The following is a 19,767-nucleotide window of genomic DNA, read 5'->3' on the forward strand; positions in this document are numbered from 1 at the left end:
ATATGCTTTAATGAATTACGAAATATTGATATATCCACTAAAAATACATTTAAAAAAAAAATATATATATATATCCTTGTATCTGTCTGACAGTCCGTGAAGGCAGCATAGCAGACGCAACTTACGTAGCAGTCACGTGATTGCGTCAACAGAAACAAACATGGCGCCGCGAAAGTGAAGAAAAGTGTGCTGTGAGTGTTTTTAAACTGAATGTTGTTTATTTGTTAGTTGTTTTTGTATCTGTCGAGCGAATAAACACGTTAACAGTTGATGTGTTAGTTAACTTTACGGTTAATTAGACACTAAACCGAAACTATTAACTTTATTAGCATCTCTCAAGTGTCTCGAGTGGTCAGCTTGTTTCCATATCAACGGATGTTCACGCGCAGTGTTAGCTAACGATAATTGTACAGGCGCTGCTCGCTGTAAGAGACTTCTTCAACATCAGTTCATTAGTTTTCCGCGTCATTTCAGACGTCTGCTGTCACACAGAGGGCAGTTCCGGGTCCCGTCACGTCGAGCCAGAGCCCAGAGACCGATGAGAGGAAGAAGAGGACAGCCTTCATCATCAGGTAACTGCTGAGGTTGCTCGCTGTGGGCGTGGCCTCGGCTCCGTCATCTGCGGGCTGTTTAAAGCAGATTTTCTGCTTTTTCAATCAGCGCTGATAACAGAGAGCACAACAGTGTTTCTGCAGCCGCACATGATACAGTTAATACAGGACACATGATACAGGACTCAACTGCTGTCAGTGTTTCTCAGAAACTGCTGATTGAACTTGGAAGTTCACTCGACCTAAATCATAACAATTTAAACACATTTCCCAGGTTTTTCATCACCTGTTCTGCAGTGATTCACTGAAACGTGTTCAAACATGAACATAAACCCAGAATCTGAGGCAGAAACAGAGTTTTTTCTCAGTTCTCAGCAGCTTTAAAGTGAATCTCTGGTCTGAGCTCCTTTATTCTCCAACACAGCCTGAACCCTCTGAGACAAGCTTTCTGTTATTTCTTTAAGGAGTCTTCAGGAATAGTTCTCCAGGCTTCTTGAAGGACATCCCAAAGCTCTTCTTTGGATGTGGGCTGCCTTTTGTTCCGTTCTCTGTCAGATGATCCCACACTGCTTCAATAATGTTGAGGTCCGGGCTCTGGGGAGGATTCATCCCTCCATAAGACCTGTTGCCACTGATTTTCAGTCCACTTCTTGTGTCATTTGGCACAGCTCAGCCTTTTCTCCCTGTTTCCCTTCCTTAAGAACGGCTTCTTGACAGCCACCCTTCCATGGAGCCCATTTCTGATGAGGCTTGGGCCAACAGTAGATGGATCAGCTGAAGGTCCAGATGCATCTCTCAGGTCCTGTCAGGTCACAGCTGGATTTTTTCCTCTTTCTTAAGGACATCACTTTCAGATCCTGTTCATCTGCTGTAGATAGTTTTTTAGGCCTGACACTTCTTCTTTTGTCCTCCACTTGTCCAGTTTCCTCAAATGTTTTAAGGACACACTGCACACCATGCTGAGATATGCCAAGTTTTCAGCTAATAGCTCTTTGGGAATCACCTTGTTGCTGCAGAAATCCTATTTTCTGTCTGTCAAACTGTGTTTTCTTTGCTGTTTTTCATAGATGCAGCTAAAGAAATGGGAACAAATGATGTGTCTTTGTGACAGGCTGCTGGTAACTAAGTGCCTAAAGATCCAGTTTAAAATGGCTTCTTTGCTAAGTTGTCTGTTCTGTGTCGACACAACACTGGTTCATCCCTTGAGTTAGGAGCCTTTTTTCTGCCTGAATGGTTCAAAGGTCAGAGTTAAGTTATGCCAAACATGTGCTTTCCACTTCTATATTGATGAAAACCAACCAAAACTCCTGTAAGTCCAGAGGGATGAGTGTTTTTTGTCCTGATAAGCTGAATTAACTGTGCTTCTCTGTTGCTCAGGAACACACCAGGATGGCTCTGAGGAAGCAACCAATCAAGGATGTCTCCTCTGAGAGCCAACAGATGGCTGAGGACTCTCAGGAGGACAAGGCTTCAGCAGACAGAGACGACGGGGTAAAGAGATCAGATTTATTCTCCTGCCCACAGATGAAGATTCGACTGAGTGAATTAAATAATTGGATTTTAATGAACATGCTCTCTGCTTTTCAGGAGGAGCTCTCATCATTACTCCTGTCACCGTCATCGACAAGAGAGAAACGCAGGAAGGCGGGGGACAAGTCCAAACCCAAAGGTGCGTCAGCCAGAAAGGAAGAAGAGCAGACTGTGTCCGTGCAGCTGCTCATAACTCAATCAATCTGACACTCTGGGCTTGATCTGTCGTTCTCAGAGATGACGGAGGAGGAGATGATGGACTTTGCTCTCCGTCTGAGTGAGCAGGAAGCCAGTGTCACTGCGCTCCAACAGCAACAGGAGGAGGAAGCCGTGATGAAAGCCATCCAAGAGAGCGTGAGTACAGAGCTGTTGGAGCAGGGAGGTCAAACTCCGGGCCTGGAGGGCCGCCGTCCTGCAGGTTTTAGATGTTTCCCTGCTTCACCTGAATCAGATCAATGCATCATCAGCAGGTTTCTGCAGAACTTAACAATCTTTCAAAGAGATCCATTCAATCTGAATCAGGTGCGTTGAAGCAGGGAAACATCTAAAACCTGCAGGACAGCGGCCCTCCAGGACCGGACTTTGACATATGTGTGTTAGAGGTTGCTGTGGCGGTCAGCTGGCAGGTGTCTCCGATGCAGACGCTGAAGAAATGTTCGTCCTCTCTGCTTCTCTCAGTCAGACTGATTTAAACAGATGTAGCATCAGGCTGCAGCATCCTAAAATAGTGAAAAGTGAAGGTCTGAAGTCCCGCTGAAGCCAGTGCAGGCTGCCCCAAAAGGAAAGAAAGAACCAGAGAGGAGAGGCAGCAGAACATTGAGAAACTTTGAATCTGTTCTGTTGCAGATGGTCGGGCAGACTTCGGCGAGTCACAGTCTGCTCACCGACCCTTCGCTCAGACTCGGCTCTCGGAGGAAACTCTCCTACCCGAACGGGGAGAAGCCGTCTGATGTGAATCACAGCTGCACGCCGGACCCAGACCCGCGCTCAGGTGGGTCACTTCCTCATTTCCTCTGGCTCAAAGTCAAGCCTCCGTCTGATGCCTCAAACATTGTCTCGTTTCCCCAGAAGCTCAAGGAAACGGAGAGGAAAGCATTATCCGGAATAAAAAGCGGAAATGGAGAGCAGGAAGTCCTCTGCTGGAGATGCCAGCCTTGTCCCAGACGCAGAAAATCTACTCTCAGGCTTCACCCTGCAGATCCGAGTCTTCCTCAGCTCCTCTGGACTCGCCACAGGTCCGACACAGACACTCCTCAGAGGACTGGGCTCAGTCTTGGTGCTGTTTCTGGTCCATTTTCTGTAAAATGTTGGAGTGACAGTGAATAATTGGCTCTTTGTCTGCTTTCTCCTCTCGGTGAACCAGAGCTCCGACTCAACCCAGATCGATGACTCCCAGATCCAGAAGTCTCCCGTCTTCCCGCTGACGGGCTGCAGAGCTGCGGTTCAGGTGGACCGGCTGAGTCACAACCTGGTGGAAACCTGCAGAAACTCAGGCTTCGTGTTGTGCTCCCAGGACACCTGGACTTTGACTCAAAAGTCCGATCAGCCCAAGAGCCCCACGTTTCCCCAAAGCGACCTCCAGTCAGACCCTAAAAGCTCTGTGTTCCCAGAGGTTGAGACGGAGCAGAGCGCTGAGTACGTTCAGAGCCCCGTGTTTGGCAGGAATGCTCAGCATGAGTCTCCAAGTGCCTGCAAACGGCACGCCTCTGTCTGCAGCCCAACCTGTGAAAACGCAGGACTCCTGTTCTCTTCTCAGGAGAGTTTAAGGCTCTCTGTGAGGTCTGGCTGCCCCGAGAGCCCTGTGTTCCCGAAAAGTCCCGCTGCCTCAAACACACTCCCTGCCTCAGAACTGTTGGCGCTCAGCGAAGGACCCGAGCGAGGCCAGACGGAGCAGAGTCCCCCCCGTTCTGTGAGCCCAGTGTTCGGCACGTCTGCACCTCAGCAGAGGAGGACGTCCACTTCAGCTGCAGAGCTCCGAGGTCCAAACTGCGAACCGAGTCCATCTGATGGCAGGAAGGTGAGTTCAGGAGAAGAAGAATGTTCTGAAAGTTAAAAAGAAAGTTCTATTGTTCTACATATAAAAAAAAGGACCTGGTCTTAAACTTAGGATGAACATCAACACATGACTCAAAAACAGAGAAAAACACAGAAACGGTGTGTGAAAAACTAAGTGAACCCTCACTGCTTCCACAGTAAGAAGCAGCCAGGAGCTGCTGATCAATGCTCTGATTAACTGATCAATGCTCTGATTAACTGATCAATGCTCTGATTAACTGATCAATGCTCTGATTAACTGATCAATGCTCTGATTAACTGATCAATGCTCTGATTAACTGATCCTCAGTCAGTGTGAGCAGCTCCATAAAAGCAGAAGTTCTGTCAGTTTTCAGGTGTGTTTTAACATGATGCCAAGGAGGAAAGACACCAGCAATGATCTCAGAGAAGCAGCTGCTGCTGCCCATCAGTCTGGGAAGGGTTATAAGGCCATTTCCAGACTATCTGGAGTCCATCATTCTACAGAGAGAAAGATTATTCACAAGTGGAGAACATTCAGGACAGCTGTCAATCTTCCCAGGAGTGGACGTCCCAGCAAGTTCACCCCAAGGTGAAGAAGCCCAGAGCTACATCTCAGACTCTACAGGCCTCAGTTAGCATGTTAAAGGTTAAAGGTCACCCCAAGGTGAAGAAGCCCAGAGCTACATCTCAGACTCTACAGGCCTCAGTTAGCATGTTAAAGGTTAAAGGTCACCCCAAGGTGAAGAAGCCCAGAGCTACATCTCAGACTCTACAGGCCTCAGTTAGCATGTTAAAGGTTAAAGGTCACCCCAAGGTGAAAAAGCCCAGAGCTACATCTCAGACTCTACAGGCCTCAGTTAGCATGCTAAAGGTTAAAGGTCACCCCAAGGTGAAAAAGCCCAGAGCTACATCTCAGACTCTACAGGCCTCAGTTAGCATGCTAAAGGTTAAAGGTCACCCCAAGGTGAAAAAGCCCAGAGCTACATCTCAGACTCTACAGGCCTCAGTTAGCATGCTAAAGGTTAAAGGTCACCCCAAGGTGAAGAAGCCCAGAGCTACATCTCAGACTCTACAGGCCTCAGTTAGCATGTTAAAGGTTAAAGGTCACCCCAAGGTGAAGAAGCCCAGAGCTACATCTCAGACTCTACAGGCCTCAGTTAGCATGTTAAAGGTTAAAGGTCACCCCAAGGTGAAAAAGCCCAGAGCTACATCTCAGACTCTACAGGCCTCAGTTAGCATGCTAAAGGTTAAAGGTCACCCCAAGGTGAAAAAGCCCAGAGCTACATCTCAGACTCTACAGGCCTCAGTTAGCATGCTAAAGGTTAAAGGTCACCCCAAGGTGAAAAAGCCCAGAGCTACATCTCAGACTCTACAGGCCTCAGTTAGCATGCTAAAGGTTAAAGGTCATGACAGCACAGTTAGAAAAAGACTGAACAAGGATGGCTTGTTTGGAAGGGCTGCAGGAGAAAGCCTCTTCTCTCTAAAAAGAACATGGCAGCACAGCTTAGGTTTGCAAAGCTGCATCTGAACAAAGCTCAAGACTTCTGGAACAATGTCCTTTGGACAGACCAGAGCAAAGTGGAGATGTTTGGTCCTAATGCACAGCAGCACGTTTGGAGGAAACCAAACACAGCATATCAGCACAAACACCTCATACCAGCTGTCAAGCACGGTGGTGGAGGGCTGATGATCTGGGCTGGTTCTGCAGCCACAGGACCTGGGCACCTTGCAGTCATTGAGTCCACCATGAACTCCTCTGGATACCAAAGTATTCTAGAGTCAAATGTGAGGCCATCTGTCCCACAGCTAAAGCTGGGCTGAAACTGGCTCATCAGTGTTGTTGTTCATCTCATTTTAAGACCTGATGAGGTCAGTGTGTTTGTTTTAGGATATCCTAATATGAAAGAACTGAACCTTTAGTTTAGATGTTCTCTCAGCTGGAATAACTCTGAGCCTTCAGTGCAGTGACAGTTATTCTTGTGTTTTCTTTTCATTTCTGTGTTCCTGCTTTGACTGAAGGACACGGAGTCTGAGGATCCGACGGCTGTCACACGTTCACCCGACTCAGGTACAGTGACACATCGCTCCCTGCTCTCTCTGCGGTCCATCCTCAGCAGCAGGTTGACCTTAGATGGGTTTTTATGTGTTGCAGAGGAGCCGAATGAAACATCCAAAGAGTGCAACTCTGCTGCCACGCAGCTGACGAGCGACATGACGCTGGTGTGGTCGGGCGAGGAGGAAGAGGACGCCACGGTAGGAAGCACGCTTCCATGTTTTGTTGAGGAAAAGATCCCCAGATTCATCCTTTCAGTGACAGATTACCTGCCAGAATAGAAGTAACACAGTTTCCTGTCTGTGCTGCAGCCGGTGGGCTCTCCCAGCCCGGTCTTCCCAGAGGAGAAACCCAGTCATCGGGCAGAGGACCGGGCGGCCTCCCTGAACCACGTGGCTGCAGCTTCTGTGGGGACGACCGGGCCGAACCGCAGGTGGGAGATCTGTTCGCTTTCTGACTGATTACAGGCTCAGATCTGGGATAACCGGACGGATCATGAATTTAACCGTTTATCATCTAAAAAGCCACAGTGAAACCACAGCAAAACACATGAAAACATCAATCTGTAGGTGACTCTCGTTGTGCCTCAGTAACAGCGGAGATGTAGCACTGAGAGGCTCCACCGCCACACAAAACTCTTCCACCGTTTAGTCATGAAAGCTCAGACAGAGCAGAAGCTGCAGCTCACACACAGTTTTCACTCCTTCATTTACAGAATAATGATTACAGGATCTGTTGGATTCCTCTGATCCGCTGACCAGAAGCTGAATGAACTCACTTCTACTTTGTGTTAATGTGACTCACAAGATGCAGCCGGGGAGTCATTCAGAGACTGTGTTGGGGTTTAGTGTCCAGCAGGGGGCACCATAGACCTGTGGATGTGCTCTAAATACTCTAAAAGGGTCAGCTTATCTCAGTTTCCTGTGTATGGGATCATCTGTCTACAGTTTCAGGGTCAGTTTATCGCAGTTTGTGCAGCTAAATGTCACAAAACTGCTCCACATCTCCTCTTTTACTCCCAGTTCCTCAGAGGTTTCAGTCTCAGTGAACACTTCACAGCAGGACTGAAGCAGCTGGAGTCTAAATTAAGGTCCAGGGAGCTTTTTACCATGAGAGGAACCGTGAAGCTGTGGCTTTTACAGATATTTTACAGTTTGTTAAACGGACGGCTTCAAACAGCTTCACTGTTTAAACCCAGAAACAGACGGATCAGTGTCAGTCTGATTAAGTTCCAGAGAGGAAGGCATCAAGCTGAAGTCTGAGAGTTAGCTGCACTGTTCAGTGAGGTGGTTTCGTAGTGATCTGGACCTTTTTGGACTCTGGTTTGGGCTCATTGTGCTAAAGAGTCTCTGCAGATAGTTCAGGACGATCAGCCGCCTCCTTTGTTCTGATGCTAATGGTTCTGATGCTGATGGTTCTGATGCTGATGGTTCTAAGCGTTCTGATGCTGATGGTTCTAAGTGTTCTGATGCTGATGGTTCTGATGCTGATGGTTCTGATGCTGATGGTTCTAAGCGTTCTGATGCTGATGGTTCTAAGCGTTCTGATGCTGATGGTTCTAAGCGTTCTGATGCTGATGGTTCTAAGTGTTCTGATGCTGATGGTTCTAAGTGTTCTGATGCTGATGGTTCTAAGCGTTCTGATGCTGATGGTTCTAAGTGTTCTGATGCTGATGGTTCTGATGCTGATGGTTCTAAGCGTTCTGATGCTGATGGTTCTAAGCGTTCTGATGCTGATGGTTCTAAGTGTTCTGATGCTGATGGTTCTAAGCGTTCTGATGCTGATGGTTCTAAGCGTTCTGATGCTGATGGTTCTGATGCTGATGGTTCTAAGCGTTCTGATGCTGATGGTTCTAAGTGTTCTGATGCTGATGGTTCTAAGCGTTCTGATGCTGATGGTTCTAAGCGTTCTGATGCTGATGGTTCTGATGCTGATGGTTCTAAGCGTTCTGATGCTGATGGTTCTAAGTGTTCTGATGCTGATGGTTCTAAGCGTTCTGATGCTGATGGTTCTAAGTGTTCTGATGCTGATGGTTCTAAGTGTTCTGATGCTGATGGTTCTGATGGTTCTAAACACCTTGAACATGAATCCGACCTGTCGCTGCACTCGATGACGAACTCTGTCCTCTTACCTTTCAGCCCGAGTCCTCCGAAGTCCGACTCTGACAGACGCACTTCCCCCACAGCTGCTTCTTCTTCTTCTTCTACGTCCACCGGCCGGCAGCTGCTGTCCACCACAGAAGCAGAGCGGCCGCTCGGCAGGGAGCTTCCCCCGCCAGAGGAGCCTTCAGACGGGCACGCCGTGCACTACTACTGGGGGGTTCCCTTCTGTCCGCGAGGCCTGGACCCGGACAGATACACGCAGGTGATTCAGACACAGAGGCTCAAACGCTGAACCGTGAGAGGAGAAGAGTTGGCTCTGAATCTGAGGTCATGTCATATTAATGGGATCTACAGCGCAGCTCCAGCTGTTCTGCAGAAATGTTCCACTTTTCACGGGAAATAAACCCGTTTGCTGACATGTTTGGGTTCAGTTAACCTGGGTTAAAGGTCATTGGTCCACACCAGAAGTGCTGCAGTCAGTGAGAGGCGTCTGCTAGCTGTTGACCTTTGGTTTGACCTTTCAGGTGATCGTGGCTCAGATGGAGGTTTACGAGAAGAGCCTGAAAGAGGCTCAGAGGCGTCTGTTGAGGAAGGCGGAGTGGGGGGAGGCCGTCCTGCCGCAGCCAGAGGTGCGACAATCGATTCAATACGAGCACTTATAACTTATAAATTACTTACAAACCCAGCCTTATTCACAGCTTTACTCTGTGTGTGATTTCAGCTCGAGTCTCAGGTGTTTCATCAGTTTTTGATCTATCTTTCTCAGAAATGCCCGTCACCCGAGGAGCCGGCCGAGTCCCCTCATCATCACCTTCCCCGGAGGTAAAACCTGCCTTCGTGTCCCATTATGAGCGTTTCAGAGTGTTGTTGAAGGCTGAATAACAACGAATAAGATGGAAATTATCCAAACTGGAGCACAAACGGGGAAGAATGAGTAAAAAAGCGAAGTGGTCTTTGAGTACAGAGCAGAACGTCTAAAAACTGTAGCTTCACTGCTTCTCTCTGGGATATTTCTGCACCACAGCAGGCCGGAGTGTTTCCTCAGGGTCCATTTCATCTTTTTTTTGTACATATTTTACTTTTCATGCATTTTTTGGAGCGTTTCTGAAGTTTTAAAAGGAAACTTTACGTGTTAATCTCCTGTTTTATTGGCGCTCATCGTTGGTCTGGAGCACAAATGCATTTTCTGCAGCTGCACACGGATCAGAGGAGGTGAATCTAGCTAACGGGACCGTGATTAAATGACTTTAATGCCTGTCGTTGGGGGCCTGTGGGCGGAGTCTCACCTTCAGGTGCTTCTGCATCAGCTTTGCATCCAACAGCAGCGCAGAAGAAGAAGAAGAAGAAGTTTTATTCTGCTCACAGATTTAACAGCTGAACTTTCTGGCTTTCGAAAGCTAAATTATTATTTGCTGCTCTAAAACAAGTAGTTGAATGAGTCTGAAGATGTAAATAAATCAGCAGTTAAAGAGATTAAAGACGCTCCAGGAGGTAAATCAGCTCAGAGATGCTGGTTGTTCCCGGTCAGGAAGCTGGAACTCAGAGCCGGTCGGGTTTTTCTTTCTTCTGTTTGATCAGAGTCGAAACAAAGTCCGAATATTCAGTCTTTGACTGATGTTTTTCCTCTGAAAGAACTCCACTTCCTGTTAGAGAAGTGACGCCAGGCGCAGACACATCTCATCTGTCCCAGTCGCTGCTCGCTGTCAGGATTCTTCCTGCTTTCATGGTCCAACAGGACGATAAATGTTTAAACATCTGGGTTGTGATAACTTGGCTTTGCTGCACCTTGAGCTTCTTAAAAGCTCTTGAATCTGCTGCTGACGGGTCCTTGAGTTGAGCTTCATCACCAGTCGCCTGCTCCCTTTAAAGCAGGGATGTCAAACTCCGGTCCTGGAGGGCCGCTGTCCTGCAGGTTTTAGATGCTTCAACTCAGCTGAATCAGATCAATGCCTCATTAGCAGGCTGCTGCAGAACTTAACAATCTTTAAAGAGCTCCATTCAATCTGAATCAGGTGCGTAGAAGCAGGGAAACATCTAAAACCTGCAGGACAGCGGCGCTCCAGGACCGGAGTTTGACATCCCTGCTTTAAAGCTTTAAAGTTCAGTTCCAAACCACAGTTCACTTTGAGTAGGTTTTTGCTTTGTTGTTGCCATTTGCTCATTAAGTGATGTATTCCTCTGATCTGATGAGAGTTTATGGTGATTTCAGGAGAGGCCTCAGGCTGAGAGGCATCAGAACGAGTGAAGCAGCTGATTCTCTGGTCAGGGCAGAGGAAGACGGCAAGAAGGAGGAAGAGGAGCTACGAGAAAAGCATGAAGACAATAATGAGAGAGACGATGAGCAGATGGACTGTGAGGTTTGTCCAGGTACTGGTGTTTGCTTTATTATTTATAAAGAAGTCACATGGCACCGAAGAGCATTTCATGAGCCGAGTTTGAAACGATTTCTTTCTAATCGTCTGTATTTACCTGCATGAATACGAAAGCTGATAAAAAATCTGAAGTTAAAGGAGACAAATTCTGCCCCTTTCTTATTGAAGTGAATCCAGAAACCACAGCAGCTCCTTTTTCAGCCATGTTTCACAGCTCTGTTCACAGCTCCTGGCTTTGGGATGTAGGGACCTATCTGATATCTGTCCACCAGCTTCCAGCTTGTCAGTCCCTGAGGATTGTCTCCGTGTGACAGAACATGCAGTGAACATCCTCAGAGCTGCAGAGCCACCACAGACGCTTTGTTTCAGCCCTCCTTCAGCGACAGGCTGACTGGTCTGCGGGGTTAAATCACCTCAGATAGGAATGATGAAGGAGAGAAAAGGCTTAAACTTTACCGTCCAAAGAGGCTGACATCAGAACCTTCTGCTGATCAGCTGCGGCCCGACGCTGCATTCAATAACAAAAGTAATCAATTACTTTCCAGCTTCATACTGGGAACATTTGGAAGGTTTATCAACCTCATCTTCTGTATTTTATTTCAGGCAGCTGCTTACCAAGTAATCACTAGTTAGTCTTGATCTAATAAATATTACACAAGGTTGGTGGAGGTCATTGGTTAAGAGTTCCAACGCTCTGAGGGTCAGTGAATGCAGCACGATGTGGATGCATTCCTCCTCACTGAGCTGTGAGGTTGTGCTGGAACCTTTTCCATAATATGTCCACTTTAAGTCCCGTTAACTCGAGCTAAAAATGTTTTATTGTGTTCTGTTTGAGACATAATCGAAGTACACGGCTCTGCAGTTGTTGTTTTTACTTAATCTACTCCGTCTGTCTCTCATTTATATGAGTTTATTAACTGGAATTCTTTTTCCATCTGCGTATAAACGATCGGTCTCATCCCTTTGGGTTCATAGCTTCGGATCGATCACCTGTATTTGCATGCTGCTGTTCACTGTGGGATCTTGTGGCCTTGAACTGGTTTCTCCTGTTTGTGACAACAGAGACGCAGCTGAGTGACGACAGCACTCAAGATCTGACAATAGTCACAGACGCTGCAGCCGAGGTGAGTCCAGGTGCAGAGAAACGTGCATTCAGGGGTCGGCTCAGTGTTCAGATCAGAATCGGCTCTTTGGCCGTACAAACCAAATGAATTGAACGTTTCTTCAGCTCCGTGTGAGCGTCTCTGCTAAAGGAAACAAGTTGAAAAGTACAGCAGCTTTTCCAGGTTGTTTTCAGAAGTTTGCCCTCGTTTTGCAGCCTGCGTCTAAAAGTCCTGATCTGACCGAGATTATTCTCAGAGACGATTCTCCGGCTGGGGACGAGCCTCGGGAGGAGCTGGCTGATGGTAATAAAACAGAAACCCGCTCGTTTCATCCTGCAGGTTGTGCGTCAGATCAATGAAACGTGAGTTTGTTTTCCATGGCCAACAGGTGATGAGAAGAAGGAAAACATCCCAGGCTGCAGCAGCGCTGCTGCAGGACAGACCGGGGCAGAAGGAAAGGAGGACAGGAGGCATCCAGATGTGGAGGAGGTAAAGGACAGAAGTTTTCCACCATCAGCTTCTCCTGATCTGGAACCAGCTGTCGTCCCTCACAGCCCTCAGTCCTCGGTCGACTGCCCCATCTGTCAGGCGTCTTTCCCTGCAGCGGAGATCGAGATGCACGCGGCGTACTGCGATGGCGAGGTGGCCGTCCTGAGCGAGAGGAGGCCCGAAAGCCACCGTGTCAGAGGTCTGTTTCACAGCTGGAAATGACCACAAGCAGCCGAGCAGGTCATAGTTTCTGATGTGTTACATTTTCTGTCGTCTGCACATGAAAGGAAGCTGTTACTTACACATTAAAGCAGAGTTCAGGTGCTGAAAACAGACACTGCCACCTTCAGGTCAGACTGGGATCTGCAGCAGATTGAACAGAGCAGAACAGAGAGAAAGTTTCAGGAGCAGCTGATGGTGTAACACACCTTTCCCTCCCTCTTCTCCACAGAGTCTCTGAAGCATCGTGGGAAGCGGTGGAGGAGAGCAGAACGAACTGCTGAGGCCACAAACGAGCTCCCTAACGCCTGCAGGTCAGAAAAGTGAACGGACTGTTTAAGGTTGAAAGAGTTCTCCTCCTGACTGCGCTTCGGTTTGATCCGCAGGAACCAGGAGAAGTGTTACATCTGTCAGAAAACTGTTCCTCTGAGTGACTACGAGCGACACATCGATCTCTGCCTCCGAGGATCGAGATGTGCTGCAGTAAGCCTGTTTCACACGGCAAAAACCAAGATAAACGCTGTTCCTGTGTGTCTGATTGTGCTTCTCCAACCTTTCAGAGAGGAAGTCTGCTGTCGGCTTTGGAGCAAACGGAGAGCAGAGATTCAGGTCGGTCTGTTTCTCTCTGATTCAAAGCTGTGAAACTGAAACAGGCAACAGAAACGAGTCTGAATCACTTTTTATTCAGTTATTTTTGTTTTGAACAACTTCAGATTTACTTCACTGGAAAAAATACACAAAAAACAATAAAGTTATTTGATTAAAAACTGGATGGAAACAGGAAGAGCTTCAGGTCTTCTGTACAAGCCTCATCAGACGGGAGGCTTTACTTTCCAAATGTCATCAAACAGGAAGTGAAGACGCTGACTCTGGTGTTTTATTGATTTGTGTGTGGTGGATATTCACCTTACAGGGTAGAATGAAGCATTGAGTAGAGCTTCAGCAACAAACTGACCTGAGAGCTGCTGAGACGCGTCCACCGTGTGCTCAGAGGGAATCGGTTTGATCCGTGTGATGTACGGTGGCTCTGAGCAGTCAAACGGCTCAAAACCGTTTGAGGTGAAAAACAAAAGAGTTTAATGAAGGTTAAAGAGTCGGAGAGAGTAGATAGACTTAAAGAGATCGTATCAGACCGCCGACGATTCGACTCAGTAACGACCAGGAAGTGCCGACATATACGGGGGAATCCAGAGAGTCAAAGGTCGGAGGTGAAGCCCGGCCCCAGTGTGACACGTTAAGCTGGGACGCCACCTCTCAGCATCCGATCTGTCCCGATGAAATCGTTTCCCTGCTTTGAGCTCGTTGCAGTTTGGTGTCAGACGAGTGGAAAGCAGCGTGAAAGCGGTTCAGAGATAACATTACGGGTCGAACACATCTCTGTGGAACCCGGAGCTCCTTATATTTAAACCTGTTCATCCGACCTCAGCTGCTCTTTTCTGATTGGAGAGTTTTTTCCACCTCCTGCAGAAATGATCAGAAACCCTCGTGTTCGGCTGTTTGTGTCGGAGCTGCAGAGCAACCAGAGGAAGCTGGATTTTCACGTTTTACTGACATCTTTTGTGTTTCCGCAGAAGCCGGGCCGTCCGGATCCAAACCCCAGCCAGAGTAAGACATCTTCACATGACCTTTGATCTGATCCGTAGCAGAAGTGCAAACCTCCCCCCAGTGTTTCCCCCTCACTGCACCACAGGGGAAGGGAATTAGGGCGCCTCCCGGTTGGGTCCAGGGTTGCTTAAAAGTTTGTGGACCCTTAAGAATCTTCTGTGTTTCTGCATGAATGTGATCCAAAACTTCTCTCACACGTCCTGACAGTGGACAAAGAGAAGGAGGGGGACTGAAGCATTTAAATAGGAAGGAAACGGTGCAGCGTTAAAGCTTTAAAGGTGGAGCTTTGTTCAGTCAGGTGGGAGTGGACTCAGCCCGGCTCCTCCTGGAGAAGCTCGGCTGGTTTCCAGCTGCCCACAGACGAATTCAGGCCCAAAAACCTTTTTAAAAGAAAAACAAAAGCCTGTCATGATAGCAGCAGAGGTTTCTGAGGATTTCAGCTGCTGAAGCTCCTCAGACATCAGGCAGGTGTTACCAGCTGATTATTCTGTGAGGTCACAGAGGAACTGAAGGCCTCCATGAGGCTGTTTCTCTTCTGATTGGTTGATGAAATAATCAGGGCTGTGCTCGGTTTGATTGACTCTGAGACGCTTCATGTGTTCATGTGTCTGACTTCCAGAGCTGTCATAGATCTGCGGGACGATGACGACGATGAAGACGGGGGGGCTGCAGCCTTCAGGATCAGTAACTCCCCCATCAGGTCCTTCACTCCCATCTCCGAGGCCAGCGGCTGCCTCATCGACTTCAGGAAGCAGCAGCGAGCCAAGAAGCCGAGCCAGAGACGAAGATGATGCCGGCGCCCTGATGGAAACCCAGAGCCTTAACTGAGAGCCGAGGAGCCGTCGGGTTGGGCGGGACGTTCAGAACGCAGCAGCTTCAGCCCGATGTCGCCTCTTTATGCAGACAAACAGGAGCCTGAATGTGGAGAATCTGAGGAAACCTGGTTGGGACGGTTTGAAGCTACTGATGTCACACTACCTCTTCCTGTAGCGTTCCCTTTATCGTGCTGTCAGCTCCGGTGTGTTTCCCAGCAAGCAAACGCATCCCCTGTCGTCTGCTCTGACAAACAGCCAAACTGCAGGTTTTACGGCGAGGAGGTGGCGCCCTTTAGCTTTATATTAAACTGTTAGAGAGTCATTACGACCTTTGGAACCCAGCAGATTAAACCCCAGTTAATTAGCCTCAATAACAGCCAAACTCCTCTTTTTTAATGGATCTTAGTGGGATTTGTATGACATCATCCATCCATTTACATTAAAAATGTTAAATTTGCCATAAAATCCACGATAATTAGATTTCAGTTGGATATTTTACTCATAATATAACGCGTGACGAGCCTTGAATTGTTATTTTAAAGCCAGTTTAACTGCAGTGTAGCTCCTGCTTCCTGCATCCAGACCTTTAAATACGCCCCTCAGCTGATTGGTTCTCACATATAACATGAAAATGACCGTTTCTCTGTAAAAAAAACAGCGCACACACTTGACTGCGCGGCCCGGCCGCCACAGTGCTGTTTGGTTCTTCCTTTTGGCTGCACATCTGTGTTCAGATGTGGTGCTTTTCAGGGGAAACGGACGCCCTGAGCGGCGGCGGCGTGCAGCACCGAGGCTGGAAACAGTTAAATGACCTCATGTTTCAAACATCAGGGAAGTTGCAGCTGAACTTAACTGCTCTGCTCACAGAGTGGAAGCCAATAAAGACTTTTTACGGCATGTAAATGTAGCGTCACGTGCAGCCAGTGAGATGCTGGTTACTGGTTCAGACTTTGTACCTGAAGTGGAAGTGAAATAAAAGTTATAAATAAGGCTGAAAGAGAAGAATTATTATTAAAAAGTGTCGTAATTTATCACCTCAGAATGATCCGCTTCTGCATGAGAGCATGTCGCCCCCAGCTTAAAACCCACGAAGAAGAAGAAGGGTTCTGTTCAGAGAGAAGAAGAAAGAGGAGGACTCAGGGGCTGGAGATGCTGAGTGGAAACGTTTGAGAAGTGGAGGATCTGAAGTTTTACATGATGCAGGAACAGACAGATTCAGGCTGGATGGAGACGGAGAAGAAGAAGAAGAAACTTTTCTTTTCCCAGCTGGAGCGGAGTGAAGCCGTTTGTTCTCTTCTGCAGCTAAATGCTGCTGATTCACACTTCACCACCAGATGGCGGTAAAAGTCGTGACTCATTGTTTCCACGATGTCTTCTGGAGCTGATTACATCAAACAGTCAGAACCAGGGAGCTGCTGTAGCTTTCTGCACCATTTATTCAGTTTTAAGAAGAAATTTAGGTTTTTTTGTGAAGTTATTCGATAGAAAAACACAAGAATAAAATGTTAAAATGCTTTAAAATCACACAACAGCCGGATAACTGCAGGAAATGATGGAGTTTTCTCCTTTTCCACCTTTTTGAACTTTCAGTGACGTCACAAAGATCTCCTGATCTTCCTGTAGAAGCCCTCAGCACCGTCCTCACGGCTCCTCTCAGGACGAGGCAGGAAGTCACTTTTAAAGTACGCTGAGTATCCTCTTTGAGGTACAGTGTCCTGTGAGGGTCAAAGTTGTCAGTTCCATCCACCACTGAAGTCGGCAGAGAGAAACGGGACCTTCTTCTGATTTATTTAAAGCTCTGAAGTTCTGTCCTTCCACCTCAGATGGAGGATGGCAACGAGCCGAGGTTTCCATCCCAGAACTGAACGCAGCTGACGTCTTTTTGCTGCATGTTTCTTTCCCTTCGTCTTCAGACCTTGAAAGAATCTCCTTTCACCACGGCACAGCCTGTCCTTTCCGTCACAGCTGTTTGCTTTTCAAACCTGAGGTTTGTGTTTCCTGTCAGAATGAGACAACATCTCAGCGAGCTGCCGGCTGTTTGGTAAGACTCAGGATGACACAATGATCAGTTGCACCGGCTGAGCCAAGGAGCAGAAAGTGTGACTCAAGTCAAGTTAAGATGAAGAAATGATGAGCAAAATACTTTAAAAACACGTTTCCTCGGTTTTTCTGTTTAAAGAAGTCAAAGAACTTAAAAAGGAGAGGAAAGAGAAGTCTTATTTTCAATGTATCAGGACCAAATGAAAAAGATCTTCTGTTTCTAACTTGTTTGTAAAATGAAATCAATGAACAACACACGACATTTCAAACCGTTTCAGAGCGTCATGCCAAGGAGGAAAGACACCAGCAATGATCTCACAGAAGCAGCTGCTGCTGCCCATCAGTCTGGGAAGGGTTATAAGGCCATTTCCAGACTATCTGGAGTCCATCATTCTACAGAGAGAAAGATTATTCACAAGTGGAAAACATTCAGGACAGCTGTCAATCTTCCCAGGAGTGGACGTCCCAGCAAGTTCACCCCAAGGTGAAGAAGCCCAGAGCTACATCTCAGACTCTACAGGCCTCAGTTAGCATGTTAAAGGTTAAAGGTCACCCCAAGGTGAAGAAGCCCAGAGCTACATCTCAGACTCTACAGGCCTCAGTTAGCATGTTAAAGGTTAAAGGTCACCCCAAGGTGAAGAAGCCCAGAGCTACATCTCAGACTCTACAGGCCTCAGTTAGCATGTTAAAGGTTAAAGGTCACCCCAAGGTGAAAAAGCCCAGAGCTACATCTCAGACTCTACAGGCCTCAGTTAGCATGTTAAAGGTTAAAGGTCACCCCAAGGTGAAAAAGCCCAGAGCTACATCTCAGACTCTACAGGCCTCAGTTAGCATGTTAAAGGTTAAAGGTCACCCCAAGGTGAAAAAGCCCAGAGCTACATCTCAGACTCTACGGGCCTCAGTTAGCATGTTAAAGGTTAAAGGTCACCCCAAGGTGAAAAAGCCAAGAGCTACATCTCAGACTCTACAGGCCTCAGTTAGCATGTTAAAGGTTAAAGGTCACCCCAAGGTGAAAAAGCCCAGAGCTACATCTCAGACTCTACAGGCCTCAGTTAGCATGTTAAAGGTTAAAGGTCACCCCAAGGTGAAAAAGCCAAGAGCTACATCTCAGACTCTACAGGCCTCAGTTAGCATGTTAAAGGTTAAAGGTCACCCCAAGGTGAAAAAGCCCAGAGCTACATCTCAGACTCTACAGGCCTCAGTTAGCATGTTAAAGGTTAAAGGTCACCCCAAGGTGAAAAAGCCCAGAGCTACATCTCAGACTCTACAGGCCTCAGTTAGCATGTTAAAGGTTAAAGGTCACCCCAAGGTGAAAAAGCCCAGAGCTACATCTCAGACTCTACAGGCCTCAGTTAGCATGTTAAAGGTTAAAGGTCACCCCAAGGTGAAAAAGCCCAGAGCTACATCTCAGACTCTCCAGGCCTCAGTTAGCACGTTAAAGGTTAAAGGTCACCCCAAGGTGAAAAAGCCCAGAGCTACATCTCAGACTCTACAGGCCTCAGTTGGCTGGATCCTAAGAGCTGGAATAATGACAGCCGGACGTTTCACGTCTCATCTGAAAGGCTTCTTCAGTTCTAAACTAGTTGGTGGGAGTTTCGGCTGAGAAATAGTTGAACACTACATGTGCGAAGCTGAGTCAGCTGACCATCGTTCTCTGCCCCACCAGAAATGTTTTGGAAACTAGACCCACGGTGTGAAAAGGCTGCCCAATCCCCAGAAAGCCCCGTCTGCTCTGATCAGGCCTCAAAAGTTAAAAATGAGAAGATGGATGAGTCAGCAGCACCTTTAGTGAGTTCACCGGAAACGGGCAAAAACGTCATTAAGAGCGCCCACAAAAGTACTTTTTATTGTCACTGATGGTGTTTGAACAACAAAAGATGCTTTGTCGCTCTGAAAATCTGTGTTTTCTTTATGTTTCTCAGCACCGATCCGGTCCACTGCAGCCTCGGTGAGTCTCTGGTGGGTCACAGGCTCGGTTTCAGAGCCAGACACACAACCAGTCCTTTAGGGCCAGCTGTGCTGAAGCCTCCCACGCGTGACCGTGTAAGGCTCGGCAGTACATGCAGGGTGTGGATAACCTCTTTCCTCAGGGACGGAGATGCTTGGATTGGTTTCGCTGTCAGGCAGCGTCAGCACTACAGAACCTCCCGTTTTTCGGTGGAAGTTCTCAGAGTGGAGGAAAGCACGCCGAACACCACCCACACAGCGGTGGGAGCTTCATGCAGTGGCAGCTCGTTTCAGCTACAGACGTGCTGATGCTGATCAGAGCTGAAGGACGACTGCAGGCGAACCTGCTGCTTAGACCCGAGACCAGGATGATGGTTTGACTTTCAAAACCAGAAAGACTCGAAGCGAAAACGACTCCGGAGGAGCTCCAGGAAAAGTCTGATGGTCCCTGAGTTGTCCAACCAAACTCCAGAGAGCTGAAGATGGACCCCCAGCTGCTTCTGTCTTCAACATGAGATGTGTGTGCATAGAAAGATGGAAAACTTAATCGCTGCAGTATTAAACAGCTAAATCTGTATTAATTTATCAGTAATTACTACATGTGAGGATGTCGTCACTCTTAGAGGTTTCTGCGTGGAAATCTGTTAAAATAGCTGTTAGACTGAGAATCTGCAGGTCTCACAAAACACTGGATTCACTTCTAGGCTTGACCAGGCCGGGCAAATATATTCATGTAGCACAATTCAACAGCTGGGGGACTTAATGTGCTTTGCACAGAACCGCTGGAGGGTTCGTTGCGCTCCTTCGTTGCGCGCATTTACGCACACGGAGAGGAGACACAGACATCTCGCGTCTCCCTCCTCAAACTGCTGCGGTGGTTTTCAGCTGGTCGGATTAGCCTCTTCCACTCAGCGCGTCTCCTCCT

The 19,767-nt window shown here is 47.7% G+C and overlaps 1 protein-coding gene across 4 annotated transcripts; it reads left to right on the forward strand.

Annotated features, from left to right (window-relative positions):
- Positions 1-134: 134 nt before the first annotated feature.
- LOC140280314 (uncharacterized) lies at positions 135-15,835 on the forward strand. Of its 4 annotated transcripts, none has more exons than XR_011909400.1 (23): positions 135-191; positions 475-572; positions 1,929-2,042; positions 2,139-2,220; positions 2,317-2,435; positions 2,928-3,072; positions 3,150-3,316; positions 3,445-4,098; positions 6,117-6,165; positions 6,250-6,350; positions 6,462-6,583; positions 8,289-8,514; positions 8,777-8,881; positions 9,019-9,074; positions 10,462-10,619; positions 11,687-11,748; positions 11,943-12,030; positions 12,116-12,415; positions 12,668-12,749; positions 12,822-12,918; positions 12,996-13,044; positions 14,007-14,173; positions 14,660-14,745. XR_011909400.1 is itself a non-coding variant. In XM_072375611.1 (23 exons), exons 3-23 carry the CDS (start codon positions 1,941-1,943, stop codon positions 14,829-14,831), a joined length of 2,970 nt encoding a protein of 989 aa, XP_072231712.1. In that variant the 5' UTR covers positions 135-191; positions 475-572; positions 1,929-1,940; the 3' UTR covers positions 14,832-15,835. The 4 variants fall into 4 exon arrangements, 3 of the variants coding, with proteins under 3 accessions (XP_072231712.1, XP_072231714.1, XP_072231713.1); XM_072375611.1 differs by having other exon boundaries at positions 14,007-14,040; positions 14,660-15,835; XM_072375613.1 differs by having other exon boundaries at positions 3,153-3,316; positions 14,007-14,040; positions 14,660-15,835.
- The last annotated feature ends 3,932 nt before the right edge of the window (positions 15,836-19,767 follow it).

This window comes from Leuresthes tenuis, unplaced genomic scaffold (assembly GCF_036924035.1).
Source record: "Leuresthes tenuis unplaced genomic scaffold, fLeuTen1.0.hap1 SCAF_21, whole genome shotgun sequence".
NCBI lineage: Eukaryota > Metazoa > Chordata > Actinopteri > Atheriniformes > Atherinopsidae > Leuresthes > Leuresthes tenuis.

Bases quoted from the DNA above. Each gene is read 5' to 3' on its own strand.
- LOC140280314 (XM_072375611.1), top strand. From the start codon at position 1,941: ATGGCTCTGAGGAAGCAACCAATCAAGGATGTCTCCTCTGAGAGCCAA. The intron at 11,749-11,942 runs GTGAGTCCAGGT...CTCGTTTTGCAG, and splicing joins TCACAGACGCTGCAGCCGAG to CCTGCGTCTAAAAGTCCTGA. The intron at 12,416-12,667 runs GTCTGTTTCACA...TCTTCTCCACAG, and splicing joins CGAAAGCCACCGTGTCAGAG to AGTCTCTGAAGCATCGTGGG.